Source organism: Diabrotica virgifera, chromosome 3 (genome assembly GCF_917563875.1).
Source record: "Diabrotica virgifera virgifera chromosome 3, PGI_DIABVI_V3a".
Lineage (NCBI taxonomy): Eukaryota > Metazoa > Arthropoda > Insecta > Coleoptera > Chrysomelidae > Diabrotica > Diabrotica virgifera.
The window spans coordinates 199215417-199239573 of record NC_065445.1 but is presented as its reverse complement, the minus strand read 5'-3'; the positions used below and the strand labels follow the sequence as shown (position 1 = coordinate 199239573).

At 35.4% G+C, this 24157-nt stretch overlaps 1 protein-coding gene across 1 annotated transcript in view; it reads right to left on the bottom strand.

The window, feature by feature from the left end:
* Nucleotides 1-24157, bottom strand: part of LOC126882283 (polycomb group protein Psc-like) — a 123513-nt gene that overhangs the window by 54408 nt on the left and 44948 nt on the right. The window contains exons 7-8 of the mRNA XM_050647144.1: nucleotides 7102-7915; nucleotides 3982-4306 (exon numbers count right to left, since the gene is read on the bottom strand). Of these exons, the coding sequence (XP_050503101.1) occupies nucleotides 3982-4306; nucleotides 7102-7915 (1139 nt within the window). The remainder of the gene's footprint in view (nucleotides 1-3981; nucleotides 4307-7101; nucleotides 7916-24157) is intronic.

Below are 24157 nucleotides of genomic sequence, written 5' to 3'. Positions count from 1 at the left end.
CCGCAGAAGTTTTAACTTTTAGTAGGAAGTTGATTCTGCTACGTAAATCTTCGTAAATAATTTAAAGTGCAATGCAGTTAAAAACCTTTGAAAATTTTTATTGTGGGCTATGCTTACCGAAAACCGAAAAAGTATTATTCTAGGAGTAGTTAAACACAAATAAATAAATCTTTTAAAGAAATTGAAAAACACACAATACATCCTACTGTACAAAATAAGTAAACTAAATAAAAGGTTTAAAAATACCGCCTTATTTTGAAAGACAATAACCTAGCCTAGGCTATCATAAAATGCATACCTTATGCCTTCAAGCTATTGTGGCGTAATCGTAGCACAAGCCTTTCTTATTTTATTTTCTAAATCAACTTGATTATGTGCAGTCTTGAAGTCGTTGTCATAGATGGAGGATTTAACATGTTATTAGAAAAATAAATCCATCGGAGCCAAATCAGGACATCTCGCAGGCCATATGATTTGGCTTGTTCCGCTTGTAATGCTATCCTGAAAAATTGTATTTAAATAATTTCTCATGATACGTGCAGTGTGCAGTATGGACGAATCAGCCATCCTGTTGGTACCAGACATCTTCTAAACATACATCTGGGAGATTCTGAATAGCTGGAATAATATCTTGTAAAAGAGCAAGATATTTAGTTGAATTCGGAACTCCCTAGTCCACACATTAAGTTTTTGAGGGCGTTGGGTCCGATTTACAATACTTCGATGTCAGTTTCCTGAGACCAATATCGCGTTCTGGAAGGATTGTAATGACCCTGTACTGAAAATGATGATTTTTCGGTGACAAGGATCCTTCTTCTTCTTCTTTTGGCATCATAACTCTGGATGGGTCTTTGCCTGCCTTGCTATGTCCTTCCATTCAGATCTCTCTTGTGCCCTTCCCCATTTTCTTATGTTCATGTTTTTCACGTCATCTTCCACATGATCCAACCATCTCGTTCTGGGCCTTCCTTTTTTCGCCCTCCTATCGGCTTTCATTGTAATATTTTATTTGTTGTTTTTGCATCGTCTTGTCTCTGCACATGTCCCAGCCATGGCAGTCTTTGACTTTTCACAAATCTTACAATATCATAACCTTAATTCAGTGAAAAGGAGATTTGTTATAAAAATATCTTTGTGAAATGGTTCACAGAACTCCATTCTATGAAATTGATCTCCGAGAAATAACTCCTGAGTTTTTAGTTCGGCTAATGGATTAAGTCCACATTCAAAGAAATACGATAGCACACACACAACTCCCGAGATGTCGAATATTTGAAACACTTAAGTCATTTTTTTTTAAACTTTATTAACTGTGGTATGCGAGACATCCAACTCCTCGGTGACACTTCTAATGGTTCTGGAGTTATCTACTTCATCATCATCATTCTCTTTGCCTTATCCCTATGCGGGGTCGGCTTCCCTAATTGCATTTCTCCACACAATTCTATCTTGGGTCATATCAATGTTAATTCCCTTTACCACCACGTCCTGCCTTATCGTCTCCCCCAGGTCTTCTTTGGTCTTCCTCTCCTACTCCTTCCAGGAATCTGTACTTCAGCTATTCTTCGTATTGGGTGGTTAACGTCTCGACGTTGAACATGACCAAACCATCTTAACCTATGCTCTCTCATTTTGGCATCAATTGGTGCCACACCTAGACTTCCCCTAATATACTCATTTCTAATTTTATCCTTCTTTGTCACTCCACTCATCCATTTAAGCATTCTCATTTCCGCCACATGCATTCGTTGTTCCTTTCTTTTTCACTGCCCAACATTCAGTTCCGTACATCATAGCCGGTCTTATGGCTGTTTTATAGAATTTTCCCTTCAGCTTCATTGGAATTTTTCTGTCACACAACACACCACTCGCTTCTTTCCACTTCACCCATCCAGCCCTAATTCTACTGCATGCATCTCCATCTATTTCTCCATAACTCTGTAATAACGATCCTAGGTACTTAAAACTATTGCTTTTCACAATCATTTCACCATCCAAAGATACCATTTTATTTGTAGTAACTCCATCTTTAAATGAACATTCCAAATACTCTGTTTTTGTCCTACTAAGTTTTAAACCTTTTTCCTCCAGAGCTTGTCTCCACTGTTCCATTTTTTGTTTTAAGTCTCTTTCACTATTTCCTATTAACACTACATTAGGCACCATGGAATGATACCCTGTAGTTTCGCTGTTATCTGGCCCAAAACTAATGAGAATAAAAAGGACTAAGCACCGAGCCTTGGTGCAATCCTACTTTCACTTGAAATTTATCAGTCCCTCCCACACCTGTCCTAACACTAGTCGTTACTCCCTCATACATATCTCTCACAATCTTTACATATTCGCCAGGGACTCCTTTCTTATTGAGTGTCCACCACAGAATCTCTCGAGGAACTCTATCATATGCTTTCTCAAGATCAATGAATACTATATGAGCGTTGGTCTGTTTATTCCTCCATTTTTCCATCAGTTGCCTTACAATGAAAATTGCATCTGTAGTTGATTTGCCCTGCATAAAGCCAAATTGATTATCGGATATTTCGGTTTCTTCACGTATCTGTCTATCAATTACTCTCTCCCATATTTTCATGGTGTGGCTAAGTAGTTTTATAGCCCTGTAGTTTGTACATTGTTGTATGTCTCCCTTGTTTTTGTAGACAGGTACTAATATACTGCTTCTCCATTCGTCTGGCATTTGTCAAACTTCCATAATTCTATTAAATAGACCTGATAGTCAACTTATTCCTGTCTCTCCCAATGCTCTCCATACTTCCCCAGGAATATCATCTGGTCCGACTGCTTTTCCTTTCTTTATTTTTTGAAGCGCTTGAGCCACTTCCTCGTTTGTTATTCTGGTAACCATTGCTGTTACTGTCTCCGTTAGCCCCACAGGCCACCGCACAGGCTGTCTGTCAAATTCTTCATTTAATAAACTGTCAAAATACTTTCTCCATCTCTTTTTGACATCCTTTTCGTGAATTAGTAGTTTATTATTTTCATCTCGGATACATCTAATCTGATTAAAATCTCTTGTTATCTTTGCTCTCTGTTTGGCTATTTTATATATCTTTGCTTCGCCTTCCCTGGTATCAAGTTAATCGTATAGGTTTGAATACGCTTCTGCTTTAGCTTTTGCTACTGCTACTTTCGCTTCCTTTTTGGCGACCATATAGTTTTGAAGAACTATGTCCGATCTGGTTTCTTGCCACTTTTTATATAATTTTCCCTTCTCTTTTATTTTTCCGTGTACTTACTTTATTTGACCACCACCAAGTCTCTTTATCCTCAAACTTCTTTCCTGACGTTTTCCCAAGTATTTCTAATATTGGCCATTTTTCTCCAAATTGTTTTAGGCTTCCTTTCATGTTCCAACACAATTTGGAGAAAAATGGCCAATATTATTAGAGAGACGGGTATTGAAATACTTGGGAAAACGTCAGGAAAGAAGTTTGAGGATAAAGAGACTTGGTGGTGGTCAAATGAAGTACTACTGAGTAATGAGTTATCTACTTCAATGGGTGCATAAATATTTTCATCTCTCCTTTCGATTTTCCGCTATCTTTCCGGGAACATCTCTTTTCTTTTGCGACATTTTGTACAATCTTGTAAACAATAATGTGTTTCAAAACTATTTACATTATTTGAAATTGTTTGTCTACAAAATATGAGTCTTTTTTCAAAAGTATGTATTAGCAAATAGATCTACACATTCTGACAAATAATTGCGTTGATAATACCAACCTTTTCTGAAGAAGTGTAAACATTTTAAAAGAAAACTCTGCGCTTCACGGTTCCAATTGAAAATAAGTACGTACAGCTAACAGATTCTAAAGATGCCGATTATCGAGCTATCGCTTAGTGTGGTTAAATATTGGCATAGACACAAGAAAGCGCAGCTGCCACTCTTAACTCAATGTATATTACCTATGTCCAGCTGAAAGATTTACGTACTGCTTCAAGCTGAGATCTACAGAAACTTACCTGTATCGTATATGATTGAAGAATATTAATATTTAATACTTTATTGGTGCTGTTTGAATCAGACTGGACTTGCTGAGATGTATTAATACTTGGAAGTTTATTTGTAGTGGTATTCGTAGACTGTAACTGCTGTTGGTGACTGACAACTGGTGGTGCTGCAGTTTTATTTGATTGGGACTGTTGAGGGGAAGGTATATTTGGAATTTTGTGATTAATACTGGATTGTGATGGTTCCGGTGGAGAGGTGGCATTTGATTTATCAGGCTTTTGGGAAGAAATTTTTGTTGCACCTGACAGTAAAGTCTGAGTATCGCTTTTAGTGGAGCTGAAATAAAATATATAGTACATTACTGATAGTCTAATTAGTGCTATTGTTACGTCAAAAAATGTATATAAACATAATAGGGTTGATATTTCTATTTCAAGTAACAGTAGTAATTCAGTTTTGAAGTTTATAGTTGCCATTCTGTTAAAAGTATTGTAAATAAGTTATTGTTAAATAAACTGGTTTAAAAGACGTGTAACATTGGTGACAGCGGTGGGATAAAGAGACATGGTACAAATCTTTCCGGAGAGCCTTTTGAACGACAACACTTCCTGACAAAAAGAGGAAACAAGTACTTAATGGCAACAATGGATTGTTTTTAAAAATATCCTGAAATTGCACCCCTTCCTAATCAAGAAGAGACTACAGTAGCAGAAGCATTCATAACACACGTCGTATCAAGACATGACGTTCGTTTAGAGTTGCATTCTTATCAAGGACGAAATTTTGAATCATAATTATGGCAAGAATTAATGAAAATATTGGGTATGTATTAAGAAAACTCGCCGAAGCGGAATGATCGAAAGATATAATAAGAACTGTTTGTTAACACCTTTTAATGTTTGTCGCTGATAATGAAAAAGATTGAAATACTTAATTTCATTTATTCCTGTTAGCCTACAGAAGTTCCGAACATGAAGCAAATGGTTATTTTCCATCGATGATGATCACCGGAAGAGAAATGCTTCCTCAAGGAGAAGTATGTAATAATAATGTAAAAAATTAAAAAGGTCTCAATTTTGATACTATTTTGAATTCCTGCATTTTACACCACAATTTTGCCCTTTTTAGAAGATTGAAAAATTTTCTCATGTGTAAAATATTACCCTGTCCCAAAAATCTTGATTTTGTAGCTGATGGTTTAAAGCAAATATAAGTCTTGATTGCTTCTGTTGTGGTGTAAGAGCTTGTTTTTTGCTGCAGTTCGGTACCTAAGATGTGATGCTTTAATTCTGCGCCAAGTTGTTGTCTTTCTTCCCGGAAACTGTGACATAATTCTTGCAGTCTTCGAATCTTCAAAAGGATTCTCTTCTAATCTCTCCAAAAGCGTACGATCTTCACGTGCGGTAGATATTTTTGGTCTTCCAGAACCTTGCTTTTTTTTCCAGAGTTTACGTTAAAATGGTTCTCTACGACAGATAGTGACCAACCATCTTCTAATTTCGTTACAATTCTTGCTTTTAGTTCTTTGCTAGCATGTGGAGCCATTTTTTGAGGTTGAACAGAATAAGTTATGTGACAAATTTTAAGTTTTGGCAGTGACAGTGACAGTGTGTAAATAATAAGTATTTATCATCCAAAATACACTGCTCAATTTTCTACAAAATACGCTTTAAGAGTCGTATCAGTTTTTTTAGGAACTGCTGTATATTGAAAATTTAAGAGAAAATTTGGAAAAAGTCGAGTAATTTTCTCGTAAAAGTTTGAAGCTCCAAAGTGGTAAAACCAAGTACAGGCTCGATATGCATATTACTGGTACAACTTTCGAAAGAGGTGACCCAGTATGGTTATACAATCCCACACGTAAGAACGAACTTTGTCTGAAACTTCAACGAACCTGAGAAGGCCCGTACACTGTCCTGCAGAAAATAAACCACCTAATCTACCGCATCCAGTTTTCAGCTAGAAGTAAACCCAAACTAGTTCAAATCGAGATTATCCCCATACCATGGACATGATCTACCCTGTTGAATTCAATCAATCCCTGATAGACCAGTTATTCGATGCGAATAACTATATAGGAGGAAGCGGTGTTACGACAGAACGTCAGAAAATGTATATAAACCAACGAACTGTCAACACTGATGGAATCGCCATGAAGCGAATTTAATGCCTTCAGGATGAGATAGATCAGGTAAAGGAGGGAAGATAATCGCCATCTTTCGTAAACAAACAAATTGACAGTGCTAGTCAGGTACGTCAGGGTTGCCAGATTGGGGTATTTTCCCACAATTTTAGGGTAATTTAAAAGCGTATAGGGGAACTTCTCTAAGCAGAAATGGTTGGGAGATTTTTTGGGGTGAAAATTATGGAAGATTTTAAGGGGTCATGGGAAATTAAATTTGCGAATGTACACATAGAACTGTATATTATACTCTCATATAATCGAAGAAGATAGGACCTACGAATTACTTCCAGGGCCCTCTGTTGATAAGTAGTATAATTTTTGTTTACTGTTCTCTACATTTGACTACTAATTTATTAAAATGCGGCAAAATTTAAATTGGGGTGATTGGAGGGAATTTCAGTTTGTAAGTGGAGGTTTTATAAAATCACATCTGGCAACTCTGGTGGTAGTTATAGCAAATTTTACCTGAAAAATTCTCTGTCTCTCTAGGACCTCTCTCTTGTATGTTGCAGGCAATCTCGCTTCACTGTTTGAATGGGACGGGGCCATTCCATCAGTGTTGACAGTTCGTTGATATAAACATAGAGGGTTGATATTTCAAGTAACAATAGTAATGATAGTAATTCAGTTTTTGAAGTTTATAGTTGTCATTGGTTAAACGTATTGTAAACAAGTTTATGTTGAATAAATTGATTTAAAAGAAGTGTAACACTAATAAAATTTGAACTCAATAGCGTTCAGCTTATTAAATAAAAAATACCTGTCATATTCGACATATTTCAAAGCAAAAAACCAAAGTAATACCGTAATACTCAAAAATTGCATGCATTAATAAACAGTCAAATAAAGCTAAAAAATTCAAATAAATAAATTCAAAATTATAATACATTTAGCATATTATATCTAGTTCATTGAGAGTAAAATTTAACAGGATAAGAACACTTACATGTTTGAAGTAGTTGAAGTTGTGACTGCAGTATGTACGGGCCTAGGTACATTGAACAAAGGTCCATAGGCACTCCTAGGTTGGTAACAGGGGGGTTTAACACCAGATTCGCTAATTAACGTTTTAGCTCTCATGGCAAGTGGTTTGGTCGTCGTGGGAGTTCCAGGTCTTGGACTATTCCTATTGACGATGCTGCTCTTGGGCACTTCTGGTTCTTTTTTAGCTGAAATCTCTACTGTGCTATAACCTGTAGCCGTGGGCAACGTTGAATTTACAGTTTTAGATTCAGATTCGGTAGTTTTGGGAAGATCTCGTACATATTCACCGTTTCTATTTAATTTAGAATGTTTCTTTAAGGGATGATTGTTGGATAAGTTCATCAAGCCCATATTATGATTCAAAATGATAGGTTTGGACTGTTTTGAAGGAGGTTCTACCTCAACGTTTAATTCTATCTTCCTTTTTAGTGACTTCTCTACTTCTGTATTAATTTTTTCTGCGTTCGTCTCAACAATATCAGGTTTAGCCACTTTCAGTAAACTGTCTTCAGATTTGGTACTGCATTTTGTAGAGTTGATGGTACTAAATACCATCGTAGTACCTCCAGAAGATAAAGTAGCGCAATTGCTGGAAGGAGATGGGAGAGATACTATGCTGTGTTCGTTCAATGGTGGTAAAGTAATGGAGTTGACAGCAGTACTTATAATCGGATTCAAATAAGTAGGTATGCTGTCTGCGGTGTAAATATTGGTGAGATTGTCTATGGGAAGTGCTCCTGTTGTACTATTTATAATATTTGTACATGTTGTATTTACTGAAACAAAAAATAATTTGACATAATAATTTAGTGTAAGAAAAAATCGATAAGTGAATTACTAGGTTTGTTAAATTGAAACATATCTTTGATTCAGAAAAAAATTATCGGTAAATATATCTACAAATAATTACTACTATATTTAATGCACATATTACATAGTTCCACCAACCGATGCATACCCTGCTTAAAAAATTTTGTAGGTATAGGTGGAAATAGTTATTTTTCTACGGCCGTGCTAAATCAGTCACTTTCCCGCACGCATTTCGTTTCCGAAAGTTGCACTTTTCCGCACGGCGTGCGGGAAAGTGGAATACCTTGTAATATGGCATTATAATATATTATAATACATGCAATAAACTAATATTTAGATATTATTTACTAATTTGTTTCAAATGTATCTTATTGTGTTCATGTTTAAATGAAATTAACGCAATAATTCCATGAAATAAAATTATTTTGACATAATATTTGAAAGTTATCAGTAGACAATTACAATGGTTTTGAATCGTCGTCATGGAAACCAATATCGTCGTCGTGGCATCCCATTATATTGAAAGTTTGGTTTTGACAACCTTGTCAAAGAATTAATTTGTGTATTTTCACTCCTAAATAAAAATTGATATTATGACTATTTTTGTGGATTTTTTCCAAACGTACGGCCCTGGAAAAAATATTGTTCCTAACTCATGCGGAAAGTGTCTTCCCCGCACTCGACTGCTTGCCCGAACTCCGCTATCGCGTCGTTGGGTCAACGGCAGTCTCGTGCGGGGAAGTATCACTTTCCGCACTAGTTAGGAAATAGCAACAACAATATTTTTTCTAGGGCCGTACGTTTGGAAAAAAGCCATAAAAAATAGAGTTATGTATATCAATTTTTATTTAGGAGTGAAAATACACAAATTAATTCTTTGACAAGGTTGTCAAAACCGAACTTTCAATATAATGGGTTACTACGACGACGATATTGGTTTCCATGACGACGATTCAAAACCATTGTAATTGTCTACTGATCTGACTTTTAAATATTATGTCAAAATAATTTTATTTCATCGAATTATAGCGCTTATTTCAATAAAACATGAACACAATAAGATAAATTTGAAATAAAATAGTAAATAATATCTAAATATTAGTTTATTGCATGTATTATAATATATTATAATGCCATATTACAAGGTATTTTACGCACGCCGTGCGGGAAATTGCAACTTTCGGAAACGAAATGCGTGCGGAAAAGTGGCTCTTTTAGCACGGTCGTAGAAAAAATTATTTAACGGCATTTGTATTTCTTGTTCCATCTGAAAACGATTAATTTTTAACGCCATTTTCAGTGACTCAAATGTAAAAATCTTAGAGCGATAAATCGGAACTATAGCGTGGATATTCTAATATTATTTATTTCTTTCGTTGTAGATTTTTTCACTTTATCAGCGACAAAGCAGAGCATTGTCGTGCAGAAGAATGACAAGCGTTTCTGGATGTTTTGGTCACATTGCTTGATAAACCTTGTTTAAAGTTTCCCTATAAAGATTTTCGTTAATATGCTCTTTAGGTTCCGAAAACTCCACGAGTCATGAGCAAGGGTCCTTCATGGTTGAAAAAAACATGTTAACATGACCTTGCCCGGAGAAGGTTAAAATTGGTATTAGTCTAGGCGCCAGAGGGGTCATCGTGTCCTTTTCAATTCTGATGGACAAACTCAACGGTTTCTTATGGATTTTTGGCTGCTGATTACGAATTTCGAGGGTGGATTTCGATCCGAGTGGTCAAAAAATTGTTATAAACAATTTAATTGTTTATAAGGCTCTAGTTCATAAATTAAAAGAGATAAAAAAGAATGTTTCAAATAAAATTGGTTCCTTAATAAAAAAAACAAAGAAAAAAAACGTTTACTAAACTCAAATCCAGCAATTAGAACTCAAGATTTTGTAAAATTAGTGCACAATGCAAATTGCAAAATAGCTATTTTCGAAGCTTTATCGATCGTAACTCGGCTTCTACGCATGCAAATGAGCCTTAGAAGGTCTCATTTTAAAGCTTATTTATTAGGCTTGCAAACAAAGTTCATTAAATTATTTTATCTTCATTTGTTTTAACGTTATACCCGTTTCAAGTTATAATTTTCTTAAAAAATTTGTACATTAATTTGTTTATAAGGATTTCAAGCAAATTTGAGCTATAAAAATTTATACTTTAATTAACAATAATGATAGAAGAACTCAAAAGGAACAATTTGAGCTTATGAAAATGTTCGTAAATTTATTTTTGGACAAGATATTGATATTTTAATGACGCGCTATTAGGCGCAGATCGGCTCACAGTCAAGTAGGTAAGTATTTTTCGACGCTTTATCGATCGTAACTCGGCTTCTACGCATGCAAATGAGCTTTTCTATGTCTCATTTTAAAGATTAATGTAGCGGAAGAGAAATCTTGGCCGATCCCCGTATAACAGTAAACACCTCGAGAATGACGTAATCGGATGTGCTAGGCCTCGCCGGAGAATTCTGGAAGGTACGTCACGTAGGCGGAACAAGCCGATAGCTCGAGATGGGAGTCGATTGTTCCAGAATAACAACTGGGTATAAATACGGGCATATTTTGTGAATAAGTTTAGTGTATAAGATAAATTCGTCTGTAACTTATATAAATAAAGTCGTATATAAATTACGAACCGCTAGTTTTATTGTAATTAGAAGTAATTACACTAATCACGCTACAGTTGGTGTCAGGTGTGGGGTAAACTTAGTGCGATATAAATAAGTGAATTACAGAGAGACTTTAAAAGACTTTTGAACTTTATTCGTCGGGAATAACCGGAGTGCGTTAATTGTTCGGTATTCGGAAAGACTTTAAAAGACTTTTGGACTTTATTCGTCGGGAATAGTTAAAGTGCGTTGATTGTTCGGTATTCGGAAAGACTTTTAAAAGACATTTTGGAAAGTACGTGTGTGCCGACCAAAGATGTTGCTACGAGAACTTACAGTAAAACAGCTCCGTGAACAGCTAGAGGAACGGGATCTGGACAGCAGTGGGCTCAAGATAGTCCTACAAGCACGACTCGAGGAAGTCCTAACGAAGAACGGAGATGATCCAGAGACGTTCCACTTCCAGTCAGCAGAACAAGCAATCTTATCGAAATTAAAAACTGTTTCTGAAACGATTGATGATACTTCTAAGATAAGCAACGAGAAATTTGAAAGTGTTTCTCAAAAGATCGATGAAACTTGTAAACAGAACAACGAAAAACTTGAAGAAGTTAGTAAAAAAAACAATGAGAAATTCGAAACCATTTCTCAAAAGATCGATGAAACTTGTAGAAAAAGCGATGAGAAATTTGAAAGTGTTTCTCAAGTAATAAAAGACGTTTGTAGACAGACCGACGAGAAATTTGAAGAAGTTTCCAGAACATTCGATAAGATACAGAAAAGTGTAGACGACAATAAAGAAATGCTAGAAGAGAAGATCAAACAACTAGAGAGCATGATAACTGATACAAAAGTACAACCATCAGTTAATGCAGTAGCTTTAGATCTTGTAGTGAAGGATGAAACACCGAGAGACGAAACATCGCATCATATGAGATTTAAATTACCACCATTCGATGGGAAGTCCTCTTGGTCCATATACCTTAGACAATTCGAAGCTATTGCGACCGCCAACCATTGGACCGAACAAGAAAAGGCTGTTTCCTTGACTGCTGCTTTGCGAGGTGATGCTGCAGATATATTAAGATCAATTCCTAAGGGTCAAGAAAAATGTTACCAGACCTTGTTCACTCGTCTAGAAAAACGCTATGGAGATGCCCATCTACAACAAGTATACAAAGCACAACTGAGAAATAGAAGTCAACGAGCAAGTGAGAATCTGCAAGAATTTGAAGCAGATGTGGCTCGTGTGGTGCGGTTGGCTTATCCGGAGGTGCCAGACAGCGTTTTAGAAGAAATTGCGGTAGATACCTTTGTCAATGGGCTGAAAGATAGTGAACTACAGAAAGCTTTACGACTAGCAAGACCGAAAGTTTTAGATGAAGCACTTGCTATTGCATTGGAACACGAAACGGCTAGTCAAACTTCACGAAGCCATAGAGTAAGAACCATTGAAGAAAGTGACGAACACAACGATGAACGTCTGGAGGAAATGATACGGAGAGTATTGAGTAATCAGATGCCAAAGAGACGCGAGCCTAGATGTTGGAATTGCGGAGACGTAGGCCACATTCGACGTAATTGTAAGAAGATCGTACAGCCGTCGGAAAACTAGAGCGGGTCGACACCAAGGGGCAACTGCCGACCTCGAGAACTAGAGCCCCCATAGTAACTGTCAACCTTACGTCCTCCGGTGGAATCCACAACTTATACATCGAAGGTCGTATCAATAATAGATGTAGATCATTTTTGGTGGATACAGGTGCAACGAGAACTATCGCACGTCCAGATGTAGTACGAGACCATAATAAATTATCACCTGCAACAGTAAAGCTTAGAACAGCAACTGGTGAGCTAATTAATACATATGGCGAGGCTAATAATGTCAGTATCCATTGGCCAGACCACAGTTGAACATCAAGTATTAATTGCCGAGATCTCCGACGAGTTCATATTGGGGATGGACGTACTACGAAAAGTGGGGGCAATATTGGATGTTCAAAATTGAGTTCTCAGGATCAACGGTGAAGAGTTGCCCTTTCACGACGACAAAGAAGATGTCATCCGCTTACTAACTACATGCGACGTAACCATACCCGGTAATAGTGAGAAAATTCTGATGACCATGCTTGATGGACACTGCCGAGAGGGAAGTTTAAGGATGGTCGAAGATGTAGAAAATGTCGAGTTCCTAACGGCGAAAACTTTGGTAAAAGTTCGAGATGTCATCCCTGTAAGAGTTATGAATTTAAGGGAAACTGCTATTAAGTTAAGTAGAGGAGCTTTGATCGGACAGTGTGTTCCCGTGGCTTCAATTTGCTCTATGAATACCAATGAGAAATCATCAAAGTCAAAGTATCCAAAAGACCTTGTCGAGATGATCATTGAAAGATGCCAAGACCTTGACTATGAACGAACGGAAAAAGTAAGGTCTATGCTGATAGAGTATCAAGATGTTTTTGCTATTGATAAGAAGGATAAGGGCAAAACAAGCATAGTAACGCATAAAATAAATACCGGAGACGCTCAGCCAATCAGACAACGGCCTAGACGACTTCCATTTGCGAAAAGAGATGAGGCCGAAGAGATTATCAAGGATATGGACAAACAAGGAGTAATTGAACCATCGAACAGTCCATGGACATCACCAGTAGTTCTGGTAAAGAAGAAAGATGGTTCAACGCGTTTTTGTATCGACTACCGCCAGCTCAATGCGGTAACAAAAAAAGATAGTTATCCTTTGCCCAGAATAGACGATACATTGGATACTCTCTCCGGTTCTCGTTGGTTTTCCACACTCGATTTAAAAAGTGGATATTGGCAAGTAGATATGGAGCCAGCCGATCGGGAGAAAACCGCATTTTCGATAGGATCAGGGCTTTGGCAGTTCACGGCTATGCCGTTTGGTTTATGTAATGCCCCTGCCACATTTGAAAGATTAATGGAGGCCGTTTTAAGAGGTCTAACATGGAAAACATGCCTGGTTTACTTGGATGATGTAATTGTGGTTGGAAGGTCCTTTGATGAACATGCCAAGAATCTAATAGACGTCTTTCAACGATTGAGGGCAGCGAACTTGAAGTTAAGTCCGAAGAAATGTCACATGTTTCGACGAGAAGTTAAGTACTTAGGACATATTGTATCGAGTAATGGTGTAACAGCTGATCCTGAAAAGATTGATGCAATTAAAGATTGGCCAGTACCAAAAGATAAACATGAAATTAGAAGTTTCCTTGGCCTATGTACATATTACCGACGATTTGTCAAAGGATTTGCCAATATCTCCAAGCCCCTAACAAAGTTGACGGAGGAGGGCAAAGAATATACATGGAGTGAAGAGTGCCAAAAAGCTTTCGAACAACTACAAATGGCTCTGATCAGTGCACCGATATTAAGCTACCCGGGACAGGCAGGAAAATTTGTTTTGGATACCGATGCTAGCAACAGTGCTATAGGAGCTGTTCTCTCCCAAATCCAGGACGGACAGGAAAAAGTCATCGCTTATTTCAGCAAAGTCCTGTCGAAACCGGAAAGAAACTATTGCGTTACCAGAAGAGAACTGCTGGGTGTAGTGAAGGCTTGCGAACATTTCCATAAATACTTGTATGGCAGAAAGTTCCTTCTTCGCACCGATCACGCTGCTCTAAAATGGCTCATACAATTCCGTAATCCAGAGGGCCAGATGGCAAGATGGTTAGAACGATTACAAGAATATGATTACGAGATAGAACACAGGGCCGGAAGAGTTCACTCAAATGCTGATGCCCTTTCGAGACGACCATGCAGTGCGAATTGTAATCACTGTGCCAAATTAGAGGAACGATTTTGCCCCGTGAGACGAACCACCGTAATTAATGAGCAATGGCAGCCCCAACAGTTACAAGACGCCCAAGAAGATGATCCATGTATAAAAAGAGTATTGGATTGGATGCGGCAAGGTGAGAGACCTAGTTGGCAGAACATTAGTGCATGTAGTCCAGAAGTCAAGGCCTACTGGAGCCAATGGAATTGCCTGGTACTAAAAGATGATCTTCTGTACAGAACCTTTGAGAACGATGATGGTACAGAATCTAAGCTTCAGTTAATTGTACCTAAAAGTAAAGTGTCAGAAGTATTGCGTCAGTTGCATGACGGTACATCAGGTGGACACTTTGGTATTACGAAGACTCTGCAAAAGGTTCGAGAACGGTTCTATTGGGTGAACTGTAAAGATGATGTAAGAAGATGGTGCCGAAAATGTGAACTGTGTGCATCCGGTAATGGTCCGGTTGGTAAAAAGAGAGCACCCATGAGACAGTACAATGTTGGAAGTCCTATGGAAAGAGTAGCTATCGACATTGCAGGTCCATTTCCAGAAACCGATGCTGGAAATAAATACATCCTGGTAGCCATGGATTATTTTACAAAATGGACTGAGGCCTATGCATTACCAAATCAAGAAGCTGCTACCGTTGCAGAGGTACTTGTTAAAGAATTCTTTAGCCGATTTGGTGTTCCCTTGGAGATCCACTCCGACCAAGGGCGAAACTTTGAGTCAGCTCTTTTCCAAAACGTTTGTAAATTGATTGGTGCCAATAAGACCAGAACAACACCCCTGCATCCTCAATCAGATGGGATGGTCGAGAGGATGAACCGAACGATGGGTAAACACTTGTCCAAAGTTGTATCTGAACATCAGCGAGATTGGGACCAACACATTCATTTATTCCTGATGGCCTACCGCTCGGCCGTAAATGAAACTACAGGTCAAACACCAACCTGCCTGATGTTGGGTCGTGAAGTTCGGTTGCCCTGCGACCTAGAGTTTGGCTGCGGACCTTCCGAGGAACATGTTGCAGGCGAAGACTACGTTGACCGCCTGAAATTACGAATGAACAACATTCATGAACTTGCCCGACAACACATCCAGATAGCCAGTGACAGAATGAAAGATCAATATGATTCTCGATGCAAGAATGAAAGCTTCGAAGTAGGTGATCTTGTCTGGCTTTATAATCCGCAACGTCGTCGAGGCTTATGTCCTAAACTGCAAAGACAATGGGAAGGTCCATATGAAGTTAAGAAGAAAATAAATGACGTAATATATAGAATTAAGAAGTTGCCAAAGGGTAAACCAAAAGTTATTCACATAAATCGTCTTGCACCATATGCTGGCTCAAATGAAACAGAAGAAGCACGAGTCCTCCAACAGGAGATGAAAGATGTCGCACAGCCAAGTTTTAATCAATTTATGTCAAATTACGCAGCGAGAAAGAGTGCTAGATTCGGCGTGACCACAGAAGTTCAGCAAGATCTGTTTGGTGTTCCAGAAAACGTCTCTCTGGCCCACTGTGTTGCCCAAGACCTCGAGATGACTAAAGGAATATCGTCCGTATTCAATAGAAAGTTCGGCCGCCTGGACGAGTTAAGAAATCAGCAGCCTAAAATTGGAAGAGTACTGCGATTGGAAGATGGTCCTCGATCTTTGCTGTATATGGTGACCAGAAAGTCTTATACGGACACGCCAAGCTACGAGAACATATGGCGTGCTCTAACTAATTTGAAGAAAATCGTGTGTAATTATGACATCAAAAATTTGGCTTTACCAAAAATAGGCCATGCAGTAGAAAATCTGGATTGGAAGATTGTGAGAAGCATGCTTGAAGTGGTCTTCAGAGGAACTGGTGTACAAATCACTGTGTGTTGCATGAACCCGAAGATGTCGTACCCTTCAAAGACAGTAGACTGTTATTTCTTCTTGAAGGGTGTATGCAGAGCTGGAGAGTCGTGTAGATTCCGCCATCCTGGGCCTTCATTTAGAGTTGCTGATCGAGACGCTCAGATCTTAAGAGGGGAGCAGTGTAGCGGAAGAGAAATCTTGGCCGATCCCCGTATAACAGTAAACACCTCGAGAATGACGTAATCGGATGTGCTAGGCCTCGCCGGAGAATTCTGGAAGGTACGTCACGTAGGCGGAACAAGCCGATAGCTCGAGATGGGAGTCGATTGTTCCAGAATAACAACTGGGTATAAATACGGGCATATTTTGTGAATAAGTTTAGTGTATAAGATAAATTCGTCTGTAACTTATATAAATAAAGTCGTATATAAATTACGAACCGCTAGTTTTATTGTAATTAGAAGTAATTACACTAATCACGCTACATTAATTAATAGACTTTCAAACAAAATTTGTCAAAGTACTTTGTTTTCATTTGTTTTAAAGTTATACTCGTTTGAAGTTATAATTTTCTTAAGGGGGGGTATGGTTTGAAATATTTAATTTTTTTTTATTATTTCAAATAAAAGTTCATACTTTCAAGAATACACTCTGAAAATTTCAAAATAATCGGAGTAAAATTACCAGAGATACAGGGTGTTGAATATCTCTACCTTCGACTCGCTTTGCCGCGACTTCGCGCCAGCACGCTTGAGCGTAGTGAGAAACGTTAAACAACTGTTCGCCTTCTCTTTTGTAGATTATTCCTCGATTCAAAAAACATATTCCAATGTGCATCACTTTACGATTTGGCAGACAAATAAGAAGATGAAGATGCAGTTGTCAAAACTTTAAACGCATTTTTCTCAAAACTGCTTTTTCAAATGCGGTGGACATTGTAACTGAAAAACTACTAGGCCGATCGACCTGATATTTTGCACAGATTTTCTTTAGACATTTCATGAGGTAACAACGTCGAGATATTTTTCTTTTTTTGCTTATTTTTTGTTCAACAATAATAAATCTGTTGATTTTCACAAAATTTTTACCAACAATTTAATTTTTTTTATTTCTGAGTGATACCAAAAATTCAAAAATCATTAAAAATAAAAAAACTCGACGTTGTGACCTCGTGAAACTCATAAGCTAATAAAATCTTTTTGAATTTTTTGTTTCGTATGATCGAGTGTCGTGTTCTGATGTCCACCGCAAAATCCATTTTTTTGTGAGCTGCCTGTCAAAATTTGTCACCAATGGATTATTTTTCAATATTTTGGATTGAATTTTTTTCTAACGTATTCTTTGAATTGTACTTAATATGCGTATTTAATTTAAAAATAAAATAATTCTACCATAGCTTCGAAAAAAATTCACAAAAATGTGCTTGATATGTTGATTTCAAACCATACCCCCTCCTTAAATAATTTGTACATTAATTTGTTTATAAGGGTTTTTAGTAAACATTTATACTTTAATGAACAGTAATGTCAGAAAAACTCAAAAGAAACATTTTGAGCAAAAAGTTTTAATTGTGTTTTAATTTAATTAATTTTAATACCTCCAAGAACAGACTTAGTACCACCATGAAACTGTAAAAATTGCTCTAAAAAGCTATGTAGATGTAAAAAAAGCTGAGATTCCATGTATATCTCGATGCGGATGCATGAAAGAAAATGTTTGTAAAAATAGTATTAATAAATGATATCAACTTACTTTTTAGTTATACTTCTTGTCCTGGAATAAGAGAGATAAAGATTCTCATAAGTATTACAATACGTAGAAAATATCCAATATCGAACTGGGTCAAGATTGTGTAATATCGACTAACATTTACCTTGATTGTTTATTTAAATATTTAGTGTACGAATCTTTGAGCCACGGGTGCTGAATAAGCAACCCGTGTATTTGTAAAAATAACATAGTTCGATTGTCAAAAAGAATACAATGAAAAGATTAGAATAAACTTGGTGTTCGTCGAGGTAAGATGTTTCATTCTCCCTTAACTACTTAACATTGAAAAGAACCTGAAGATTAGAACCACTTTAGTTACCAGAAGTGTCCACATATATTACATGGCGGTCCAGAAGGTCTTTGTTAAGTAGTTATTGTACTTAGTTAAGTGTAATTTTTAAGAAGAAGTTAATTAAGAAATAAGAAGATGGAAAATAAAAGAAAAATTAAAATAAGGGAAACTTAAGTTAGAAAAATTAAAATAAGGGAAACTTAAGTTAGAAAAAGTTAAGTAAATCTAAACTAAAACAATGGGAGCGACGAGAAACTGGAAGAGAAAAAGAAAATTGGGGTAAAGTATCTATCCCCCATAGATATTATTAGCTGAAAGATGGAATTTGCGATGCCCACCAGACCAGACATTGGAGACACGTCGACATGGACGAAAATTGGGAATTCTGGAACCATGGAACCAGCCGACGCGGCGTCAGGAGGACGCACATCCACGAAATGGACAGTGGTGGACAAGGACAAAAGTACGTGATGTGTGAGTAATTTGACTATATTGTATTTATTGCTTTAATATTTCTCATATATTGCATATAGCCTAACATAAGAATAATTTTTATTTTGGAATGCAATAATTATTATTAAATTAGGTCATCAATTAAATTTTCGAGTTTTTACTAAGTACATATATAAATATATTCAATAATTTGGATTTAGATGGTTTTTGATCAACTACATTGATACTTGATATTAAGTTTTATTGTTAACGAAAATAAAATGTTATTTTGCAATTCTTTTAATAGAAAGAATGCAACTATTTGATGATACTATGATACGTAAAAATAATGATTTAATTTTCAATTTTTTTTCTATCAAGTAAAATATGCCATTTAAAGATTTTTATTTGTGCGAAGGTATATTTATATTTACATATTTTCAAATGTTGACGTTATTTGACCGTGAAAACACGGATAAAGAAATACTATGATAAGGAATTTTGCTGACAGAAGATATATACACGATTTAAAATTACGAATTGTATTATTATACACTAGAAAAAGGTGTAGAAACAGTTTTATAATAAAACAAGATACCTATTGAGAGTATAATCGAAAGAATTATTATTTGGATTATTTATAAGAAAAGGAAAGAAAATATTTTTAAGAAGTTGGAACAAAATGGAAAATCCAACATAATGGACAAGAATAATTTCGACGGAATATTGAGTTCCCGAATAAACTCAAGGATTAAGAAGCAAGATTTAGAGATTTTTTTTATTTACCGATGATATGACAAAGAAATAAAACCTAGAAAGGAAAAAATATAGCAAAGAAACTATGAAAAATTATGTAAGACTGAAATGATCGACAATTGATATGATTTTAAATGAATCGATTTTATAATTACAAAGAATATTATCCCATACAGTGACTAACGAAGATTCAAACAGCATTCATAGATGCAATCGGAATAAACTATGAATAATTTGACAAAACGAAAATTTAAGGACAAGTTAGTAAGATGTTAAAAAAAAAATGAAATACTGAATGACATAAAAGTTATTGATAAAATAATGAAGTACCTATCTAAGGAGACATTATTTTGAGACATATGCATATTATATATAAATATACTTTAAATTTTTATATTAGAAATATCTTTAAATATTTGAATGAATAATATAATTTATGTAAGGCTTTATAACAGGTATAACTAGAGAAATAGAGATAAGACTATTGTGTTGTGACGTAAAAGTGACTATACGCGTGAAGAAACTGAACTTCTATTTAACTAGTAACAAAAATTTAAATTAACTATTTAGGTGTTGTAGGTTTTTCTCATTAGTAGTTTTATGTAAATATTTTAATGGACGTCCAGACTTGCTATTAATTAGGTACTCAGCAATTGCAAGCTGAAATTTTCTTTATGTTTATAGGAGATTTTCATGATATTTCAGGAGATTTTCATTATTAGGAGATTTCCATGATATTTTTTCTAACAAAATATGGTCTATTTTTATTAACACTTTCTGTCGATTTTTTTTCATAATTGAATGCTGAATTGTTTTTTGATACCGACAATAAGATTTTTTATTTCAATTTTTTTTAAATATCGGTCGAATTTTGGTATAAATATGATTTATTGTTTTAAATGATGATGAATTAATGAGGTAACTGATTTTTATATAGTAGAAGCATAATTGATTTGAGACAATCTAGACGCTAGACAATAAAAAAAAAACAGACTCTTGTCAAGGAAAAGTACAAATTTAAGTTCGAAGATTTTAGCATACCCAGTTTTTGTTTTGAAGTAATCCTATTCTCAACTAAGGGGGAGCACTAGGTTCAGACAGGAATTTAGGGATGCGAGAAGTAGAAAAAGATTTTTTAAGCGCACAACTATCCATTTTGTCTTTTTGGAACTAACCTTCTCACGACTAAGGACGTGCAAAAGGACCGGAAGCAAAGTCAAGGGTATAAAGTTGCGGAAAAATACCCACCAAGTAGGTAAGGGTTAGAAAATGAAGAATTTTTAAAGTAAATGATATATAAATGAATAATTATGAAAAATGATATGAATATGTATGAAGGAAGATATTATATGAAATATGAACTAAATGATATAAAGAAGAAATATGAATAAGAAGAAGATTTATGTTTAATAGTACACTATGAAGAAAGTACTAAGTATAAAGAAAATAAAGAAAAATATTATTAGTGTGAAGTAGGTACCTGACAAGAAGAAAAAGAAAAAGTAGAAGAAAAAGAAGAAGAAAAAAGAGAGAATTTTTAAAAGCAGAATATGTAAAAATTTGAGAACATCAAAAGAATTGTCTTATAAAAGTCTAGTAACAGAATAAGAATTAAGAGAGTAAATTAAATTTTAAGAGTTTAAGCTGTAATTTCTTTTTAAATCTTTGAGTTAAAGTAAAGTATAAAATATAATTTCTGAGTGTAGAATTTCGCGAGTAATAAGAAAAGGAATTATGTAAGAATAGACAATATTTTACATTATCGAAGTTTGTGTTTGTAAATTATGTATATGTATTTATGTTTAGGTTTAATTTTTCAAGGTAATGTTTGTGTTTTATTGGCGTATAGAAGTGAAAGTGTAAAATAAGCAAACTTGTACATAGTTTCACTTTCATTTGGATAGGTCAGTATAATATGACACAATTTTGACGAAGTATAAAAAATATATTTGTTAGTAAACACACCGTAAAATTTATCCTTATACCAATTAAGATTTTTTTTCATTTCGTAAATCAGATAATAAAAAAAAATCTTAAAGAGAGGAAGGATGGTGTCCTGGAATAAGAGAGATAAAGATTCTCATAAGTATTACAATAGGTAGAAAATATCTAATATCGAACTGGGTCAAGATTGTGTAATATCGACTAACATTTACCTTGATTGTTTATTTAAATATTTAGTGTACGAATCTTTGAGCCACGGGTGCTGAATAAGCAACCCGTGTATTTGTAAAAATAACATAGTTCGATTGTCAAAAAGAATACAATGAAAAGATTAGAATAAACTTGGTGTTCGTCGAGGTAAGATGTTTCATTCTCCCTTAACTACTTAACATTGAAAAGAACCCTTAGCCACCACCTTAGTTTTACCAGATATATATTACATTCTGAAATATTAGTTCTTAATGTTTTTTTTTCTCATTTAGTACAAAAAATAGACGACAAAGTAAATAGAATGAAAGGTGATACGAGGTACAGTATGATGATTTAATTATAAGAATTATATGATAAAATTTTATTAGAATCTTCAAAAATCAAAACTGAAGATAACATAGAAATTATAATTTGCATCGAGAAGTTAGCGCGTGAACCTTTACGCTGTGAGCCGATCTTGCGCCTCAGAGTGCGGTATTAAAATATCGATATCTTAGTCAAAAATAAACTTACGAACATTTTCGTAAGCTCAAAATATTCCTTTTGAGATCTTTTATCATTATTGTTAATTAAAGTATAAATGTTTATAGCTCAAATTTGCTTGAAATCCTTATAAACAAATTATTGTACAATTTTTTTAAGAAAATTATAACTTCAAACGAGTATAACGTTAAAACAAATGAAGATAAAATAATTTAATAAACTTTGTTTGGAAGCCTATTAATTAAGCTTTAAAATGAGACCTTTAAAGGCTCATTTGCATGCGCAGAAGCCGAGCTACGATAGATAAATCTTCAAAAAAAACTTATTGTGCAATTTGCATTGTGCACTAATTTTACAATATCTTGAGTTCTAATTGTTGGATTTAAGTTTAGTATACGTTTTTTCTTCGTTTTTTACTAAGGAACAAATTTTATTTGAAACATTTTCTTTTATCTATTTTAGTCTATGAGCCAGAGCCTTATAAACAATTAAATTATTTATAACAATTTTTTGACCACTCGGATCGAAATCCACCCTCGAAATTCGTAATCAGCAGCCAAAAGTCCATAAGAAACTGTTTGAGTTTGTCCATCAGAATTGAAAAGGACACGGTGACCTCTATTTGGCGCCTAGACCTATAAAATACCAAAATTGTAGAAAGTGACGCATACTTTAAATGTGGACCTTTGCGGGTCCAAGGGGAAAGGAAACCGATGAGTCATGGGCGTGCGGTTATTATTAAAAAAAGGTAAGAATTTTAGAACGAACTGATCGTCATAAAAATTATTTTCTTATTTTATAGATTCCTTATATGAAGAAAACGGTGCTACTATAATATGCGGTCTACCCTGGGGATACGATCTGCCTGTGAATATCATTATAGTGTTTTGTGGCTTCTTCCCAACTAAAATAGTAAATTGATATGGCAAAGTATAATTTATACAGTTAAAATAATAATTCTTCCGATTTATGTGTTTCATTTACTTGGTAAAAAATTTTTTGTCGGCACAGTATACCTGTGCCGCTAAACGACAAGATAATCTTTTCTCAGAGAAGAGTTTTACACACAATATTGAAAATCTTTACAAAGTGAATAAAATTCATAAATCAGAAGAATTATTATTTTAATTTTCCAAATTAATACTTTGTCATATCAATGTACTATTTTAGTTGAGAATAAGCCATAAAATTAGCTTATTCCCAACAAAAATAGTAAATTAATATGACAAAGTATTAATTTGTAAAATTCAAATAATAATTCTTCTGATTTATGCGTTTTTATAACTTTGTAAAGATTTTATACCGGCACTTTAATATAATACAGGTTATACCCCGCAACCAACGGTAGACCGCGAGGTATAACAGAAACGCGACGATAGACCGCATATTATAGTAGCACCAAGCAAGCAATTTGATTCAACCCAGCCTGAGAGACTTGCTCAGCCCTTGATGACATTCGGGTGTAACAATTCATTGGAGCGAGGTAAAACTCGAGTAAAACAGGAGACACTCTACCGCGCTCCAATGCTCCAGACCATCTCTTTCCCCCCCTATAGCACTCTGAAGCGCGATAGGGGCACAACTATCAGCCAAATGCTCTTCACGTGGGAGTTTTGCGTAACAGAACTCCAACGTGGTGCCCTAATCGATTGCAAATTCAGGCTAGCGTGAGGCGCTTTAATCCTGTTTCATCTAGTGACTTATCCGCGTAACTAAAATTGCTTGCTTGGGCCCCAAGCCTCTGCTCTGGGCTAGGCCCGGATCAGAGACTTGGTGCTCAAGGGTTTGGGCCCTACGAGCCCGTGTTTTTTGCTGTTTTTTTTTTGTTAATTTTTTTGGCGGCTTGCGCCGGTTTTTGTTAGTAATTTTTTAATTTTTTTGGAGGCCGAAGCCGTTTTTTTGTTTTTTTTTTAATTTTTTTGGTAGGATGTCTCTGAAAAATAAAATCTGATTAATGGGGCCTAAACAGTGTTGCGCTTATCTACGTTGATAGAGATAAATATAAAAAATATGTTCAAATAAAAACATACGTTATATATCACCTAA